A 20,680-nucleotide genomic window follows, 5' to 3' on the forward strand; every position below is an offset into this window, starting at 1 on the left:
ATAGTATCTAAAAGCCTGCCCAGGTTTTTAAATCATCAGGGAAGGCGTTTCTCTCAGTTCTGCCACCCTCACAGGTGCATTTGGTGGGGGCACAAGTGAAAGCCTTCGCTGTCACTACTCCCAAGCTGTGGAACTGCCTCCCATGGGAGGCTAGGCTATACTTTGCTGTGCCATGGTGCCCCACATAGCAATGTTAATCCGTTCCAGGATTAACGTCGCTATCCGGATTTGTCGCTATGCAGGGGGGGGACCCATAGGAACTCATTAAACTCGTTTTTATGCGTTCCAATTGGGGAAAAACTCACCACTATGCGGGGAATCCTCTATCTGGCTGCCATTTTCGCCGCCCGGTAAGCGAGGGCAGGGCGCGAAAACGCTGCGGGCGGCCATTTTGTTGACCCGGCGGCCATTTTGGAACCGCCAATCAGCTGTTTGTAAAACATCGCAATGCGAAGATCGGTAAGCGAAATGCTTACCGATCATCGCAATGCGATGTTTTCCCTATCTAAAACATCGCAATGCGATCGCATTAGCGATTGCAAAAAACGCGTCGCTATGCGGATTTGTCGTTAAATGGTGTGTTCGTTAAGCGAGGCACCACTGTACTTCTGCAAGCAGACTTTCCCCCAGTAATTGGCTGCCTAAGGGGGGGGTTCTTAAAAATGGGACTGCTGTTTATGTGGTTTTAAAATGCATTTTAAGAACAATTTTAAACTTTTTATCCACTTGTATTTAATTTGATATCTGTATTTAATATTGTACTAATTTATTGGGATTTCCTAAATTTTTAATATTGTTTATTTTTAATATTGTAAGCTGCCTTGGGTCATCTAGAAGAGAAAGGTGGGGTATAAATATTTTTAAATAAATTAATTTTTCACAATGCATTTGTATTAATCCTGGCCAGCTTTGCCATATATTTTTAGGACAGTTTCAGTTTTTCTGCAGTACTTAAAAGTTACTGGTACCTGCCTAAAGAAGTGGAAATTTTCATTCCCCAAAAGCTCAGGCGAATCATTTGATTTTTAGGAGTCTAAAAAGTGTCACATTCTTCTACAATTTTGTATTATATTTATCCAGTTACCCATATTTAGATCTTCCAGTTATCTTCCAGCTTATCATCTTCCAGTTATTGTTAAACAACTCAGCATGACCACTGTTACACTTATTACTATACTGTTACCTTTTAAATTTGTTTCATTTCACATTCACCCTCACCCCTTCTGTATACATATATCTATCTGCTAAGACTATATTCTATTTATCTGGTGAAATGGGCTTCAATTCACAAAAGCTTACACCAAATAAAATTTGCTAATGGGTGATGTGTGCCACTCCAGATGTTGTTGGATGTGGATATATAAAAAGCACACATTAATGTGTTACATTTGAAAAATAATGACTTCTCTGTGACTTACAGATTGCAATCAAATTACCTTGTAGTCCTAACATCATACAGTATAATAAGCAGTATTAGTTCCTTAAGTGCAATCCTCAGTCAGGCTAAAGAATTTAGTATTAAATCCTGATGCCACTGGGAGGTGCTACAGGTTTGTTGAATACCCACAGTTCCTAGATTGAAGAGGTAACACATTGAATGTTTCTGCATTATGCGAATTCTGTGCATAGGCTGAAGTGATTTTGTGATTAAGTTTTTGTTTTATGTTACATATAGAGAGATATTGTTTATGTCAACAGGCAGGATAATTTTCTTGTATGGTGTTTGGTTTAGTACAATGTACATTTTCAATACATCCATTCCTAAACTGACTATATTTGCTATTTGGTGAATCAACAGAAAACTTCTGCCACTGCTCTGGAGGTTTGTTAGGTGCATTATATGGAAAATGTGGAGGTGAAATAAAATACTAAAACTGTGCTTTGAAGAAAGCTGAAAAATCTCAGTATCAGCTCTTTTCAGAAATTTACTTTGCGTATGCTCTTGAGGTGAGTGAGTGTGCTTATGGAGTAAATGTTCAGAGCTGCAGATTGTTTTGTTGTTTGTTCCTCACAGCAAAACCTTTCATGAAAGGCATTTATCTGATTGAGTACCTTGAGGATTTTAACTCTACATTTGTAGAACTTAAGTTGATGGAAGTTTCTAGTGAAATGAAATAGTATGTAAATGTTTAGGTAGTCACCTTGAAAACTATGTATGTATGCAGATCATTTACTATCCTGGATTTTGCATCATTAGAAGAACAAATATAGGCAATTCTTTTTATATAAATAACTGATACGGTATGATAAAAGGTTTCAGATGTTTCTTTTCTTTATCAGCACCTACAACACAAGACCAGACTCCCAGCTCAGCTGTTTCAGTTGCCACACCTTCAGTCAGTGTTTCAACCTCTGCTCCTTCTGCTACGCCTGTGCAGACTGTACCCCAGCCAGTCCCACAGACATTGCCTCCTGCAGTTCCTCATGCAGTACCTCAGCCAACAGCAGCAATTCCTGCTTTTCCACCAGTCATGGTACCTCCGTTTCGTGTTCCCCTTCCTGGCATGCCTATTCCACTACCAGGTAAATTGGGAAACTATAACTGTCTTATCAGCCACATGTCCATGTTGTCAATCTGTTTGCACTCATGTGTCCACTGTGTATGGAATTTGCCTGAATCCTCTTCATTTAAAATATATTCTTTTTAAAAATGGGGATTTTCTCAAACAATGTTTCAAAAGAAAATTCCCATTATTTATTATTATTGGCAAGAAGGCACAGTGGCCAAAATTCTGTTGCTTAGTGTAGTACATTTCACTACAGTAGGTCCATTGAATCAATGGGGGTGTGGTGTATCAACTTCTCCATAAGTATTAAATCAAATTGATTTAGAATATTAAGTCGCAGTTGGAGCACACCCTTTTGAATCAGTGGAATTTAGAGGAGTTGGCTCCCCAATTGCCCATTCATTCAGTGGGCCTTCTCTAGTGCAATTTACTATGCCAAGCAGCATGATTTTGGTTATTAATTTTGACATAAATGGAATATGACTTATATTTTAAAAACCCAAAGTATTACTCTGACAGTTAATAATTGGAAGAAGTCCATCTTCTTTCTGATGCTTAAGCTGTGATTCTTTACATTCTTGTTTTGAGAGTATATCCTTTTCAATTCAGTGGGACTTGCTTCTAGTAGATATACATAATACTACAACATAAATCTGATATTAGGTCTTAATTGGCTTTTAAGATAAGTGGCATCTTGGTACTGCAGCTCCTGTCAACCCTGATCATGGCCATTCTGGGAATCAATAGTCCAAGAACATTGGTGAACTACTAGTTTCCCAGTCCTCTTACATGCTGAGGTAGCTTCTAAGTTGTCTTAATTACATAGAAAAGCTGTTTGAAGAATTAGTTGAAGAGTTTGCAGGTTAAGATGCAGCAAATAGCACCACTTTCTTAATCAGCTTAGACTATGGGTATATATTTGTACCTGATAAAGGTTACTTTAAAGTGTTGTTGTGCAAAGGCATTTACTCTTCAGAAGTTCTGCTATTATTTTGATGAGAAAGGAAGGAATGTTGAAGAGTAGTATAGAAACTTAATAAAATAAAAGTTTAAGCTTAGAGTTTTAATATCCATATACCCAAAAGCATTAGAATCCATGATACTAGACTTGCTGCATTCAATCCCTATGTCTTACATTCCTTGACACAGCTACTTCAGAAAGCCTGGAGACAGACTGTATTGTGATCAAGGAAAGGCTTCAGTGTTACAAGCAAACCAGTGTTTTCTGTTCATGTGCAGGGTCTTTGGAGGTCAGCCACATCATTTTAAATTAATTATTATTGTAAAGAGATTTGGAAACATAAAATACATAGTTATTAAGAGCAGTCTGTATTAGAATATTAGCATATTAATTATTATGCAAGGTAGCAGTTTTAATGACCATATGTTGCTTAAGTTATGCCCAAGTGGCCCATGTTCCAGCTTAAATTCCTTACATGTATAGCCTTCATTTAGAAAATGGAATAAATTTCCAGACCTATATGATTGAAGAGAGAATCTTTTGGCATTATAATTGTGTTAGGATGGTAAAATCCTGACTTAATAGCTGAAATTTTGTGTACCCATGTATAACTACATTGTTCTTACTTCATTCCTCTTATAAAACAACCAGGGAAGCAAGCCAAGGGAGCCACTGCTAACTACTTACTTGTGAACTGAGAATTATGGTTAATAGCTTCTTAACAAGTGAAGATTCAAAGGCCAGCTTTGAACAGTGGTTTCACATGCTGGCTTGTTTAAAAATCATTGATCAAAATTTCTTATTTCAGGTTATAACAGGGAGCTGTGGGCAGGTGGCTTGCAGGAAACAGGAGCAAAGGGGCTACTTGCACATGCATGACACTTGAGCATTTTGTATGTTAACCCAGTTGCTGGACATTTAAATCAGGCCTGTATGAGAGGTTGTATTTGAGAACTTTGCCAGAGGGTAAATAGCCATGTAGCTTTTTTTGTCAAATCACAGTGTATTAGCCATATTCATAATTTTAATGACATCACTAATTCAGAAGCTGACATTTTGGTCTTTGGGTATAACCAGTGCCAATGTCAGGTTTGTACATTATGCAGAGTTTTTCCCCCAACTTTATAAAATTCTTCTTGTTAAACTGTCTTGGCTACTCATCAAGCTTCCCTGTCTTTGCAGTGAGAACTTGGAAGACTTAAACTGTCTTCCAGTAGATATTTTGAGACATAACAGCAAGTGAATGATTGCTCAAACAAGTACTCCATTTGGCACCAGAAAGAAAAAGGACATTCATTTTATTCTACATTAAAATCCAGATGTTGAGACCTCAAAAACTTCAAAATGTATGTCTTCTGTCTGGTCCATTGTGTATTGGGCCACAGTGAAGAATAGCTGCACTAATCTGGTATTGGGCCAAAATCAATGACCCTGGTTCCTGCAACTGCCACACAAAATCCTAACTAGGGAGGTTTAGAAATTCTTTGAAACAGTCTCTTTGGCTCTGTAGGGTCAGGAAAGGGGAGGAAAATCCTAGACATTGGATCCTGAAGCATACTGTTGGACCTTGGCCTGTGTTTTGTTTTTGTTTTGCTTTGTTCCCATTCCAGTGTGTTTGTGTATGCTTTGTTTGAACCCTGTTTCCCATAACAAGAATAATATCAATTTGAGAAGGTAGTCTATTGCAAAAAGGGGAAAGGCTAAAACATAGCAACGCATTACAGATCCTGTAAATGTACTGCATCTTGCCAGTGCTATGGAAAATGAATGACCAGCCCTGACATCCTTTGAGACTTGTGCCATTTGAAAGACATCCAACCCTTGTATGTTCTTTAAGATCATAATGGGTAGAAACCTTCTTATTAAAAAAATATTAAAACTAGACTGTACACAAGTAAAATACATTGTCTTCGCCCTGCTGCATAGTTGGAACTATGCAGGTTTCTAAAGGTCAGTGAAGTGAGTTAGATATTGTGATGCTAACTTAATACCGTGTTTCCTCAAAATTAAGACAGGGTCTTATATTATTTTTTGCTCCAAAAACGCATTAGGGCTTATTTTCAGGGGATGTTTTAATTTTTTTTATGTACAGCAATCTACATTTATTCAAATACAGTCGTGTCATCTTCTGGTTGCTGCACAATGGTGGAGGGCGGGGTTTCACTTAACTGGGGTTTATTTTTGGGATAGGGCTTATATTACGAGCATCCTGAAAACTCATACTAGGGCTTGTTTTCATGTTAGGGCTTATTTTTGGGAAAACGGTACATACTGAACAGGAGGTCTTCTATTACATACTAAAAGCTAGCTATATATTAGAATATGACAAAATGTAGGAATATGTAAGAACAAGGGCTACTTTCCTCAGAAATCCTTACAAGTTAAATTATACAGATTCAATAGTCTTTCCGTACTGAATAGAGGTTTAAAATTTTTATTTTTACAATAACTTCTAACACTTTTGTGTGTATTTATGAAGAAGTAATTTCCACTGTATGATATACTCCCTAGCTAAGTATGTTGAGAACTGCAGGCATAGCTCTAGTTTTCAGGCATGTTCAAAACATGGCTAACAAGATTAACCTCTGCATACATTGAAAGTTTGTACCATAAATTCACTGTAGCCAATGCTTTGTTTGACTCACCAGTTTAGTTTACACTTAGTTCCATGCAGGGTTGAATTTTGGGAATATGGAAGAGGACTGATTTAAAATACATAAGCCCTTAAATGATATTTTAATGTTTTTGTACTAGATAGTACAGTGCTGCCTTGACTTACGAACTTAATCCATTCCAGAAGATGGTCGTAACTCGAAATGATCATAACTCGAAGCACCATTTCCCATAGGAATGCATTGAAACGTGATTAATCCAATGCAGCCGGGGGGGGGGGTGTTTCACAAAAAAAAAACACTGCAAAACCCATCAGAAACACGATTAATCCATACCAGCCGAAAGGGGGGGGATCCAAAAGCAAGCAGAGACTGCAAGACCTATTGGAAATGCAAAAAAAAAAAAAAAAAAAAAAAAAAAAAAAAAAAAAAACCACCCAACCAAAAAGCAGAGACTGCCAGACCCATTGGAAATGCAAAACCCAAAAAGCAAACAGAGACTGAAAGACCCATCGGAAATGCAAAAAAAACCCCACAACAAAACAGTAGGGACTGCAAGACCCATCAGAAACGCGAAAAAAACCCAAAAAACAAAGACTGCAAGACTCATCATAGCACAGAAACATAACCTTCCCAGCCGAAAACCATGCTGCAAAACCCACCCAGAACAGCCAGTTTTTAAAAAGCAAAAAGCAGCACTTTACCAGGCAGTCTGAAGCCTCCTTTGAACGCACATTCTAACCACTGGGGCGGAAGAGCTACAAAGAAGCAGCCTCAAACAGCACCAATGGTTAGCAGTGTGAATTCCCTGCCTTTTTCCCTGCCTTTTTTCTGGTTGTTACTCAAAGCTCTGGTCACAAGTTGAAGCAAAATTTTGTGGCCAGAGCTGGACGTAACTCAAAATGGTCGTAAGTCGGGACATTCGTAAGTCAAGGCACCACTGCATTAAGGAAGCATTATTAGTTTTCAATGTTTTAAATTTGTGAATTAAATTCGGATGTCCTAAATTCTGAGAAGAAATTGAAAGATTCAGGAAGAGGGTGGGGTTTTTTTTTGTTTGTTTTTTTGGGGTTTTTTTTGCATTTCAGGTATTAGAAGGTATTGAAATAGCTTGGTACCTCTCATGCAGTAGCCTCTTTTAAATGATCTCTTGTCTGGAATCTCACTCCACTTCCTGTTTTCCTCAGTCATTTTTTTGATGCCCCATCCTATGTGGATTTTCAGAATATTTTATTTAATTAGAAAACAATCCTTGAGTTCTTGGCTAATAAATGTAATGGAACCCATTGAATATTATCTAAGCCACATTGAAGACACCTACACTAAAGTACTTCAGATGTGGCTCAATTAATGTCAGAAGTACTAGCTTGTGATCTGTGTTGGTCCTTGTATGGAGGTAGGAGTGGAAAAGGTGAGAGGATATATAAGGGAGGGTAAATGTGTAGGTTGCTAATGAACCATCAGCATAGCTTGTGTTTTTTCTCCCCTTACCTTGCATCCCCTTGAGTTTACGTCCTTACCTTCAACTTTGTCTTTTACCTCTCCAAACTGATGCACCCGTTCCGCACAGTATGACATTGTCTTCTCAAAGGCCATATTTTTTGTTATCCCTAATAAGTAAATTCCTTAGACTGCAATCCTGTGGGTACTTGGAACTCATCTCTATTGAACATAGTGTGGTTTCGTTCCAAGTAAATATGCACAGGATTTGGCTGCATGAACTGTTTTGCCTAAATGCTGGATAAACACAGAGAGTATGTTGTCTCGAGAATGTGCAGAAGAGAAGACTACCCAGACTGAATTTAAATCTCTGGGTCATCCCATACTTCTTTTCAAGGACTGATGCATTGTCCTTTGAATTCTCTTTTAACAGTATAAAGTAGGATTATTGCAGGAACTTACGATTGATCTGACATCACTTTAATAAATTGTTAGAACAAAACCAATTTCAGACCTTCCTGCTTGCTGCTTATTGCCATTGAAAAATGGCATGCTAAATTTCTAGCAGGAACCTGATACTGCTCAAATTCCCAGTGGTAGCTGGCATACGATGGCAGCTTTCCAACATGCTTGCTTATCCATTTTACAGGTGTAGCAATGATGCAAATAGTCAGCTGCCCGTATGTAAAGACAGTCGCTACCACCAAGACCGGTAATTTTTTTAAAAAAACATCTTAGTCTGTTTTGTCTGTAAGTTGGCATGGTAGTGAATGTTGTTGGTTTTAACTTTTATTTGCTTTTCCCAAATAACTGGATTTCTATCTTTATTTTCACAGTATACTTATAAATAAAGATTTCACATGTAGCCCCCAAGAAACCTTCCCAATTAACAGATATTATTCCCCTGATTAGAAAAAAAATCTTCTCAAGTTTAAATCACTATTCATGTAAATCTCTTCCATGTCCATGTTTTGTTTTTGTTTTTCTCTGTGGGTTACAATATTTCTTTCCTCTCTCTCTCTCTCCTGCCATCTGTATAGTGACCAGACTTTGTTTGCATGTTAGCGTGCTTGTGTATGTGTATATATATATATGTACGTCTGATTTTTAAACTATAAATTGTTTTAGATACAGACATTTTCATATAAAATAAGCAGTTTATTATCAGTATCTTAAATATTCAGTTAGTTGAAAAGTTAGTATTGTATGGCACCAAATTTGCTCTATTAACTTTGCATCAAATGAAATTTAAATACACTTAAAAGAAACATGTCTTAACCCTCCACCCATTTAAGGAGAAAAACTCAGATTTAAATCACTATATTCTTTGTACTTATCTTAATTAAGCTGAAGGAATCACTCTTTCCTTAATTAAATTTCACTGTTGTTTTTTTAAAAAAACTGCCAAATAAAGTCATTTATCTCTAAAAATCATTACTGATTTTTAGGGACATGGAATGAAGGCTGGAAGCTCAGGCACCAAGTTGCCTATTTCCTGCCTTCTAAAACTGGCTGCTACTAGCACTGATAGGCGGGGCACAGGGCTCTCCTTCCTTAGTATGGGGAAAACCCTGTTTGCATGTGTAGGTCTGCCTTGCTATATCAAAAACTGGCTAATTAAGAGAGAATTGATAGAAATGATTTGCTGATAATTATTCACTCTGCATCTCTAGCTGGCTTTTTATTTTAAAAGTCATAGCCCTTATTACGACTTCGAAAGGCAGTCACTTGTTTCCCTGTCTTCATTAATCCTGATTCTTATAGTTAATTATATAATGTCACATGATAAAATAATGACTAATTTTTGTGCCATAAGAATTTGGGTTTATTAAAATGCATGAAATAAGTTTACTAGCATAGGAATATAGCTGAGAAAGAATATGTCAGGTTCTGGTAATAATAGCTTTGTTTTCTTTTATATGTTTTACAAATGCTGATCTCAGTGTGGCACTTCAGATTCACAAAATTTGCTTTATCAGTATTTGCCTTTTTATTGCTCCTTCTTATATAGGTGTCTTGCCAGGAATGGCTCCTCCTATTGTACCTATGATCCATCCTCAGGTTGCTATTGCCGCTTCACCTGCTACATTGGCTGGAGCAACAGCAGTCTCTGAATGGACTGAGTACAAAACAGCAGATGGGAAAACTTACTACTATAACAATAGGACGTTGGAATCAACATGGGAGAAGCCTCAAGAACTGAAGGAAAAAGGTATGATCTTCATTTCATAGCTCATACACAACTAATGATCTGCTTTACAAAGTTAGGAAGACTATGTAACTATTGAAAATAGTGTGCCATTAGGCAATGGTACAGGAATCCACACAAAATCAAAATGAAAATAGCAAATCCATGGTAAAAAACTGAACATCTTACTGAATTAATTATTAAATCCAGAAAATTATTGACCAAGTGGATTGTCTTTTTAATAATTGCCATCAGTTTTGGTAGCGTTCATGCACATTATGGGTATTTTACAGATAGGTTGCCACATTCCTCAGTTGTCACTAAATGTACATGTATCCCAAAAAACTAGGAGGCCTTCTGGTATAGATCACAGTCCACAGGCAAACTTTTCCTTTGCATTCACCTTTTGGAGAGCTTCTCCTGCCTGTTCAACCATACTGTTCTCTGTATTTATGTGTCTTTTTCATTCTCCCTCACTCCCGTTTGCCATTTTACAATCTATCACTCATGTTCATGGTTTTAGCAGTTATCACCATGGTGTATATGTGTAACTGATCTGGCCAGGATAGGAATAATACAATCGCAGAATAGTTTTTCCAGAGCAAATAAAGTTGTCATTGCATTTTTGCCAAATTATCATTGGATTCTTGAATTCAGTAGTTACCACAGTTGCCAAATCCAAATCCTCACCACAAAAGAAAGAAAGAAAGAAATCTAGTAGCATTATGCTAAAATTTTTCTTAGCAGGGTGTTCCCTACTTTTCCCTTTCTACTGATGTACATGAAATTCTGCCCTCTCACAGAATTATGAGGGAGGGCTGAAAATGAAGCATTGGCTCCCATTTCCCTGGCAAGCTCTGCTCTATGTCTTTTGAAAATAAAGGTACAAAAGCATAGGAGACAGTCATTTTTGCATTTCCCAAAAAATTGACTCCATGTATTCCTTCCTCCTTTAAAAAAATTAATCGTCTCTTTTTTCTTTGGAGCAGTAAGGAGAAATTTTCCCATTCAGTCAGTTTGCCTGTAAATTGAATAAGTACAGGAGGTTGTCTGGGATTTGTTTAGAAAGAGTATATTCTCGGGATGAAGACTACACATTAAGTCTACTAACGTGGAATATAGTGGTTGTTGTGGGTTTTTCGGGCTCTTTGGCCGTGTTCTGAAGGTTGTTCTTCCTAACGTTTCGCCAGTCTCTCTGGCCGGCATCTTCAGAGGACAGCACTATGAAGATGCTGGCCACAGAGACTGGCAAAATGTTAGGAAGAACAACTTTCAGAACACGGCCAAAGAGCCCGAAAAACCCACAACAACCATTAGATCCCGGCCGTGAAAGCCTTCGCAAATACATGGAATATAGTGCTGGGAGGAGGAAAGCAAAACAGACTGTTTGAGAAAAGGCTTTATCCAATGATACCTAATATAAACCACCCCAAGTAGTATTCCACTAATTAGGGTGGTCTATAAGCTCAAGGAGGGAGGGAGGTTTTTGAGGCTATCTAGTTTTTATTTTACAAGACTTGTTTGATCCTTTTTAGTATGTGTATACTTACTGGTTTTAGCTTTAAATATTGCCTTTTAAGTATGTCAGCCACTTTGGGTCTTTTATAAAGAGAAAGGCAGGGTAAAAATATTTTGAGTGAGTGAGTGAGTGAGTGAATGAATGAATGAATAAATAAATAAATAAATAAATAAATAAATAAATAAATAAATAAATAAAATGATGGTTTTTTGTTATGGTAAAACAAATGCTGGGTAACAACAGGGAGAGATACTAAAAATGGTGTCACCTGCTTCCACTTTCAGCGGCCTACCAATTAGACCAGCATCTGTTTCAAGACAGAGAGAGCGTAGGGGAAGAAGAATAAACTTTGTTGGTGCCATTCAAACTCACTGAACAAAAATGTGCTCTAGATCTCTAGCAGCTTTATTTACCAGCTGTGCATTACATCCTCCTTCCCTGTACTTTTTTTGCTTGCTAGGATCAAAGTCAGACTCCCTGGTGTTCAGCAGTTGATCACTTGAGGTTTTATTGTGAAAATTGTACTGATGAGAAGATAACTAATTTGAATTTACAAAAAGCTGAAAAAATGATTTTGAAAATCTTTTTTTAAAAGATAAAGTAGAAGAGAAGATGAAAGAAAACATTAAGGAACCTCCTGAGGACCCTTTGCCTATGGAAACAGAAGAAGAGGAACCCAAAATTGAACCTATCAAGGAGCTTATAAAAGAGGTAAAATACCTTAATACAGATACAGTTATATCTAGTATTTTGTTTACGGTCAGTGACCAGGAAGATAATACATTATTTAGATAAAATCACATAATATCAGAGACATTATGAAGATATGACACCATCAATGAACCCTCTGGCTCTTTTATAACATTAAAGTTAAAAAGATCTAAAAGAAGTCTTGACCAATGTTTCTGATATTGTGTGATTTATCTAAATATCTTTAATAAATTGTTGTTGTTGTTGTTGTTTATTTGTTTGGGCCAGACTGGTATCATTTTTTCATATGGGAATCATGAATGTCATGGCAGCTAACAGGCTGATAATAACATGTCTGGATGTCTGCTGGTTGTATGGCTGGCATGTGAATCATGCTTCATTGGTTGTTGTGGGTTTTCCGGGCTTCTTGGCCGTGTTCTGAAGGTGGTTTTTCCTAACGTTTCGCCAGTCTCTGTGGCCGGCATCTTCAGAGGACAGCAAACTGTGCTCTTGTGTAGTTTGGCTAGGGCGTGGAGTATTTATGGCTGTGAGATGGGATGATTAGTGTGTATTGTTGTGGGTGTATTGTTTTCTGTGGATGGGTGATTAGTGTGTTTTGTTGTGCGTTTATTGTTGTGATAAGGAGATTGTCTGTCACTGTGGTTGATGGTAGTGATCCCCTTGACCTTGTGCTTGGGTAGAGTTCGTGACCTTTTGCATGCTGTATTTTTGAGAGCTGGGAGCCAAGTTTTGTTGAGTTTCAAACTTTCCTCTTTTTTATTGAAGTTTTTCTGGTGCTTGTGGATTTCAATGGCTTCCCTGTGCAGTCTGACGTAATGATTGCTGGTGTTGTCTAGTATTTCCATATTTTGAAATAGAATTTCACGTCCAGTTTGTTTTAGGGCATGTTCAGCTACTGCAGATTTTTCTGGTTGTTTTAGTCTGCAATGTCTCTCATGTTCTTTGATTCTGGTGTGGATGCTTCATTTTGTGGTTCCAGTGTATACCTGGCCACAACTGCAAGGTATTCGGTATACTCCTGCAGTGGTAAGGGGGTCCCTTCTGTCCTTTGCTGACCGTAACATTTGTTGTATTTTTGTCGTGGGCTTGAATACTGTTTTTATGTTGTGTTTTTTCAGAAATTTCCCCATGCAGTCTGTGACCACTTTGATGTATGGCAGAAATACTTTGTTTGTGGGTGGCTGTTTTTCTTCTTCAGTTCGGTGTTGTTTTCTTGGTTTGATGGCTCTTGTGATTTCATTTTTGGAGTAGCCATTTGCCTGTAGGGCCCAATTCAGGTGGTCGAGTTCAGTGTTGAGAAACTGAGCTTCACAGTTCCGATTTGCACAGTCTACCAGTGTTTTGATTATGCCTCTTTTTTGCCATGGGTGGTGGTTGGAGTTTTTGTGTAGGTACCTGTCTGTGTGAGTGGCTTTTCTGTAGAGCTTGTGTCCCAGTCGGAGGTCAGTTTTGCGTAGGACCATGACATCTAGGAACGGGAGTTGGCCCTCTGTTTCTTTTACACACTAATCATCCCATCTCACAGCCATAAATACTTCACACCCTAGCCAAACTACACAAGAGCACAGTTTGCTGTCCTCTGAAGATGCCGGCCACAGAGACTGGCGAAACGTTAGGAAAAACCACCTTCAGAACACGGCCAAGAAGCCCGGAAAACCCACAACAACCATTAGATCCCGGCCGTGAAAGCCTTCGCGAATACATGCTTCATTGATTAGCCTCAATTAGCACTTCTGTATCCAAAAACAGCCAATAGGATTTTGGCCTTCATGTCTAAAAAGCCTAAATCCAACTTTCCACTGGCACTGTGGTGCAGGTGCAATAGATCATTCTATTGTATAGAATCCTCCTGCAGCCTTTACTGTTTTGGGAAAATGAGATCTAGAGGGTATCCTAGCCATTCAGAACAAATCTGGGGGCTGTAGAGGGGACTGCATTGCAAAGGATATCCTGCCAGATTCTGCCAACAAAAACAGTTCCGTTGACAGGTATACCTAATTGATTTCTGGCTTGTAGGGCTACAGAAAAAATGCAATCAAGAAAATTTTGAACTTCAGTCCTAATGAAATAAAACAGAATTTATTTTCTTGTTACTTTGGATGACACCCAAATCATATTGGCAGCTCACTGAATAGTTCTTTTATTTTAGGACCTGATTAGAACCTGTATTTGATTGTGCAAGTAATTTTACAGAATATGAATAAACCAGTATTATGAATAGCCTTGGAAAATTTGAGTTACATACTTTTAAAGCATAGGTGTGATATCTTAAACATTGAAATGGTGTCAGTTACGTTTAGAAGCTTGAATGTCAGAAGCAAAGTTGCATTGTACAGTTTTACCAGAGCTGGTAACAAAGGATATAGAAAGTAATAAAATACAGTGGTGCCTCGCATAGCGATCGCTCCGTTTAGCAATGAAATCGCTTTGCGATGGATTTTTTGCCATCGCAAGAGCGATCGCTTTGCGATGGCCCCTATGGGGAAAATTTGCTTTGCGATGATCGCGGGGGAGCGCTTCCCCACGATCATCACAAAGGCCCCGCCGGTCAGCTGTTCCAAAAAACGGGCTTTGCGCTGCTTGCGGGGAAGCGCTTCCCTGGGAGCAACCCAAGGGCTCGCTTTTTGGAACAGCTGACCGGCGGGCCTTTGGGCTGCTCGCGACAAAGCGCTTCTCCAAGAGCAGCCCAAAGGCCCGCCCGTCAGCTGTTCCAAAAAGCGAGCTCTTGGGGTGCTCCCCAAGAAGTGCTTCGCTGCGAGCAGCCCAAAGGCTCACTTTTTGGAACAGCCTTTGGGCTGCTCCCGGAGAAGAGCATCGCCACGAGCAGCCCAAAGGCCCGCCGGTGAGGAGGGGGGAGGGGGGCGCTCCGGATTGGCGTCTCGGGTGGAGGGAGGGAAGGAGGGGCGAAGGGCCTGGCCTTGATCCCTGCCCGCACCCCTGGGGCGGGCGCTGAGCCAGAGCGCTGCAAAGGAGGAGGCGCCCGCCCGGGACCAGGATCAGGACGGCAGCGGCTGGACGGGGGGGCGGCGGCACGCCAGAGACCCCCTCCTGGCCTGTCTGCACCCCGGGAGAGCCCCACCAAGGAGACTGGGTATCCAGGGCTGGCTGGCTGGCCATCAGAGGCACGCCCCTTCCCGGCTGCCTGCCTCTGAGCCCTCACTGGCTGGAGACAGCCACGCTCCCTCCCCCTTGCTCTCGCCCGGCCATGGAGACCGGGCGTCCGGGGCTGGCTGGCGGTGCTGTTCCAAGATCGGTTCCCTGCTTGGGGAACCGATCATAGCAAAGCAATGCTTTTTTAAACAGCTGATCAGCGGTTTCAAAATGGCCGCCCACTGTTTTCTGGAATGGATACCTTGCTTATGAGGCACCAGAAATGGCCGCCCCATGGAGGATCTTCGCTTAAAGGTGAGTTTTTAGCCCATAGGAACGCATTAATCACGTTTTAATGCGTTTCTATGGGCTTTTTCTTTTCGCTTAACGGTGAAAACACTTAGCGACGGTTTTTCCGAAACGGATTAACCTCGCTAAGTGAGGTACCACTGTATATAAAATTTTGACAAGTTTCGTATTGTTGGAGTTTCAACATAGGCTTTCCCCCCTAAATCCTTCCTGTTCAGCCACAAAAAATTCTGATTCAGAGATGTACATGTATTTTGGACTGGAACTCCCAGCATTCTGCCAGGTGAGTACCTGGAGAATTCTGAGGGTTGGAATCCAAAAACATGAAAGAGCACACCTTTCCACTGTAGTGTTGTTGTTGTTGTTGTTTTTGCTAGCATTATCATTAAACACAATCCACTAATGCTCTTGAGTATAATTGTTCTCTTCAACCTTTGTTTCTCACCAGGAGCCAAAAGAAGAAGAAATGACTGAAGAGGAAAAGGCAGCTCAGAAAGCAAAACCTGTAGCTACTACCCCCATTCCTGGTACTCCATGGTATATAACATTCTTCCTCATATTTATTGGTCACTACATTAGAGATGTAATTTTAAAGATTGCAGTTACTGTGCAGTTTCGTATGAAAATGTTGCATTACAACTAACGAGCAAGAAAATAAATTCTTAACTTTTAAGTTTACATTAATAACATCAGTTATAGGTTTCTATGGTATATTTTGTTAAAGGAACAGAAAAAATGCTATTAAACTGAAAAACGATCAGTTTTATTGCTATCAGACTGCTACTGCATCACAGACATTTCTAGTACCCTGGGCTGCATTCCACGTCTGATTTCATAGGAATTGATCCAGCTTTTCCCCTTCCACTGCAAGCACTGCCTAAGTGGAGGTTCATGTAGGACCCTCCAGTCAGTGGGAAGAGGTAAGGAGGTAATCTTTGCCAATTTTCTTTTTCTTCTTCAGCTCACATAGTCACAGATTATTCCAAAGGATCACTTGACTCTTTGGAGCAGATATTTGGCAGCACAGGACTGTGGGGGTGGGTGGATGGTAAATGAGTGAAGAATACCTCCTTTCCCCATTTTACCAGCAGAGGCATTCGTTCTGTCCACAGCAGGAAGATTCTGGTGATAAAAGAAAGGGATATAATACAAGATAGGCAGGTACAGTTAAATGCTATTGTTTGATTCTGTTCCTCTACATACATACTTGGGAAAATGTCCACTGAATACTGTGTACCTTTTGTCCCAAATATAACATTCTTAAGTTTGTGTTGTTAGTTCTTAAGTGAATGTAACAGAGCAGATTTGCAACTTGCATACGTATAGGTTTGTGCAATATTTTCTGCTGATGGCTTTAATATTTGCAAGCCAACAATTCAGATTGACTATGGCTTTTCTTTAGGTGTGTAGTATGGACTGGCGATGAGCGTGTTTTTTTTTATAACCCTACTACTCGACTGTCTATGTGGGATCGGCCAGATGACTTAATAGGCAGAGCAGATGTGGACAAAATTATTCAGGAGCCACCGCACAAAAAAGGAATGGATGAAGGGAAGAAGCAAAGTAAGAGTAAAAGCAACGTTGTCTTTATTTATTTCATATTGCACAACTTTTAAAAATTTGACCAGAGCTTCCATTTTTGTCTGAACCAAATTTACAGGAATGCTAATAGAAATCTCTCTTATAGTAAAAGAAGAACATGAAATGCTAGAAGATACCAATGATGATGAGCCAATTAAAGCTAAGAAGCGGAAGTAAGTTAAGTGTGAAAGACAAGTCTGCATGATCCATTCACCCCTAAGTCTCAGAGTCTAGGTTTCATTGGTTCTTTAGTCTGAACCAGGACTTAGGCTTTGTGAGTGTAGAAAATAGGCAGGTTACCTGCTTTGCTCTTCATGAAATCCTGTATATTTTTATTTTTACAGGAAAGAAGATAACAAAGATATTGATTCTGAAAAGGAGGCTGCCATGGAGGCTGAAATTAAAGCAGCTCGAGAGAGAGCCATTGTTCCTCTGGAGGCTCGAATGAAACAATTCAAGGACATGCTGTTAGAGAGAGGGGTCAGAAACTGTTATAGAACTGCTTCTTTGCTGGTTGCTGTTAATGCTCATAAGATACCCAATGTTATGTAGTGGACTGTGCAATGGACTGGAACTCAGGAAGCCTGGGTTTGAATCCCTGGTCAGCCATGGAAATCCACTGGATGTGTAGAACTGGTAAAACCACTCCAGAAATATTTCATTTACCTTGAAAGCTCTGTTAGGGTTACTATAATATAAAATAATATTATAGTGGCACCTAACATAAAATAATGATCATACACACATTTCTCTGAATTAGATTCAAAGAAGAAATAGAACTGTATGACTTCACTGAAATTGTAGCCTAAATAATGGGAAAATTAATTGATGACTTTTATCTTAATATATCTTTTCTCCCCAGCTGACAAATACTATCTATATACAGTTATGCTGTATAGGTGTTGGTTATCAGTATTCTGATCCAGTGCCAAAACCTGGGGTGAATATTCGTGTTAAGGAATTTCCAGGTTCTGATGTGTCTATTTCTGTCTGATAGTTCAGACTAAAACCCTGTTTGGGGAGTGTGAATAGCAGTGCTGTGAGTATGCTTGGAGGAGCTCATCTAGCCCTGTCCTCCTCCATCATTACATTCTGTAGAGTTTCAGCATTAGATTTGAACAGGAGAAGGGTCATGAATAAATAATATGCAAACTAACTGCTAAAAGATATTAGTAGTACACACATTCAAATTCACCCAGTGTGAATTTAATTATCACTGAGATACTGTCAGTAGGAGTTCTTTTAGAATGGCCATTATTTCCAAAAGTAAAGATAGTCATTAAGGGCCACAGGCGAAGAGGCATAGACTCATCCTTTTAATGAATGATACTTTGATCATCCTCAACCTGAACTGGGTAGGCAGTCAGTATTGATAATAACATTTCTGTGGAGGAGGACGTTACCATTGGGATTTAGTTGTCTTCTATCCCCTTCTGGTCTATTTCACCTAGAATTGATCATCAGCATAGAGTTGGAAAAACTATTTATGTCTGTACAGCAGACTTGAAATTTCAATATTCTGTTTCTGGAACCAATTATGAATCCCAGTGTTTCTAATGATGAGTGTACCTTGTTCCCACATCTTTACAGGCAGCTGATGGGAATGTTTACATCTTCTATTATACCTAAAAGAGAAGTCTTTTCCAAAGACCCCTTCACACTTGCAAACATTACCTTATAATGGTGTGAGGAGGATTACTGGTTCTAGTCTCATTGTCATTTGCACACTTCCTTCTATTATGGCCATAGTCTGAAGGCTGTGAGCAAGGAACCTGTATGGAGGCTATAATGACAATAAAAAGCCAGGGATATTTTTTTTAAATACTATTTTTATTTCACGTGCCAGACCAAAGGCATCCACCAGTAGAATGTACTGGCACACTTAGATTAATTTCACCTAATAATTTTAGTACAAGTACTTCTCAACCTTGGTTTGTTGTTATTCAGGATTTTTTAGAGGGTAGCAAGACCCTGGCACTCCTGAGTTCAGTTTCAGTCATATGAAATAGAATTCTGTTAGGGTTTCACCTGCACATTAGATGGGATGTTAGGCATAGTATGTGCAGTGATTTCCACACCTTTCTAGGCAGGTATCATCAGTATAGACCATAATGAAAAACATAACATAAATGAATTCACATATTCTCAAAGTAACACCAACTCCCTTTTGAAAGTTTCTGGGTACAAGCCAGGGCAATACAGTTAACAACCATCCATCTCTTTTGTTTTACTTCTACCTACAGCACACTTTTGAAGTAAGTCACAGCTTCATAGGAGTCCAGTTCCTATCCTGTAGCTTTTAGAGGCCTGGACTTGTCACTGAGATCTTGGAAAAGATCTTGTGACTTGCTTGTGGAGCAGAGGAATACCATAACTGCTGGGCAAAAAAGTAGAAGGGAAACTCACAGAGGAACAAAGAAACTGCAAATTTCTTTGAAATGTCATTGATGTTTCTTTGCCAGGTTTAAGTGTTTTCCCCCTTTAAGAGTCCTAAAGTTGATTCCTTTGCAAAATGCTTCAGTTGGTTTTTTTGTTTGGGGGCGGTGGGATATTGGATCATTTAGAAGAAGAGCTATAAAAGCATAGGGAGTCACAATGGAGAACTTCAAGGCTTTCTTTTCATGTAGCAGTTTTTAAATGTCACACAGTAGTTGTTATTTTAATGAGTAATTAGGTGTGTTAGCTCTGTAATTATATAGACTTTTTCAGATCCAATTAGCGTGGAAATTTGCCATGCTGACCTCCTGCGGCTTATCATTTATTAGTGATGAAACTGCTGTAAAGGTTTCAGTTATGGCTCCTTTCTAACAGATGTCCTGTAGGTTTCAAGCAGAATTGCACAACCTGCATGTCTTTGGGTGAAGTTAATTGGCAGAAAAATCAAAATTCTTCCCTGTTCCTCTTTTTTCTATAGGTTTCTGCCTTTTCTACTTGGGAGAAGGAGTTACACAAGATTGTTTTTGATCCACGGTACCTACTACTTAATCCTAAAGAAAGGAAACAGGTAAAGTGGCAGAAATATAAACTTTCATTTATATTTTTTAAAATTGGTCAATAGATGCCATCTTTTTAATTGTCTTCTGAATGGATTCAGCTTTTGTCTTGTAACTTTAATGAGCTCTGTGATATAAAGGATTTTCAAGTAATCAGAATTTAAATAATGGTTTGGAGAGAGGGGAAGTTCTGATATATTTTTGAAAAAAAGAGAGAGATTAATTATCCCTGCAAAAAATGAAAGATTCACAGTCTAGTACCATATATATGTACAGCTGTAAATAAGGGAGTATGCCAGGGATGTTTATTAGCTCCCCTTTTATTTAATTTATGCTTAAATGATATGGTCTCTTTATCAAGCTCCAAGTTTTTCCCACCCCATCTAAAAGACAGGAATATATCAGTACTCTTATACACATGGTGCTGTCCTCCTATACTCAGGTGGGGATGCAAAGACTGTTAAGGGCCTTAGGCACTTATTGTGCCAAGGAGCCTCTCTAAATAAATGACACCAAAACTAGTTTTTGGGAAAAGGAGGAATAGTAATGGCAGCTGAAGAGGAAATTGCTTAAACAGACCAACTTGTATACCTACTTTGGAATGACATTTAAAAGTTCAGGAACATGGTCAGGTCACCTAAAATCTATAGCCCTGGAAGCTGAGGTATTTGCCAGTGCTTTTTCTTGTTTTTCTTCTGGACCAGGTGGAAAAATGGTGGTGCCTCTAATACAACTATACAAAGATAAATTGTTTCCTCAGATGTTCTGT

The 20,680-nt window shown here is 39.1% G+C and overlaps 1 protein-coding gene across 4 annotated transcripts in view; it reads left to right on the forward strand.

Annotated features, from left to right (window-relative positions):
• The window catches only part of TCERG1 (transcription elongation regulator 1), a 56,356-nt gene that overhangs the window by 12,459 nt on the left and 23,217 nt on the right, over positions 1 to 20,680 (forward strand). For 3 of the 4 annotated variants that reach the window (XM_020806518.3, XM_078385774.1, XM_078385773.1), the window contains exons 5-13: positions 2,281 to 2,523; positions 8,170 to 8,232; positions 9,532 to 9,732; positions 11,823 to 11,938; positions 15,786 to 15,874; positions 16,740 to 16,900; positions 17,025 to 17,091; positions 17,263 to 17,398; positions 19,833 to 19,922. In XM_020806518.3, coding sequence (XP_020662177.1) covers positions 2,281 to 2,523; positions 8,170 to 8,232; positions 9,532 to 9,732; positions 11,823 to 11,938; positions 15,786 to 15,874; positions 16,740 to 16,900; positions 17,025 to 17,091; positions 17,263 to 17,398; positions 19,833 to 19,922 — 1,166 coding nt within the window. The remainder of the gene's footprint in view (positions 1 to 2,280; positions 2,524 to 8,169; positions 8,233 to 9,531; positions 9,733 to 11,822; positions 11,939 to 15,785; positions 15,875 to 16,739; positions 16,901 to 17,024; positions 17,092 to 17,262; positions 17,399 to 19,832; positions 19,923 to 20,680) is intronic. The other variant, XM_020806528.3, reaches the window with a different exon arrangement.

This window comes from Pogona vitticeps, chromosome 2, assembly GCF_051106095.1.
Source record: "Pogona vitticeps strain Pit_001003342236 chromosome 2, PviZW2.1, whole genome shotgun sequence".
NCBI lineage: Eukaryota > Metazoa > Chordata > Lepidosauria > Squamata > Agamidae > Pogona > Pogona vitticeps.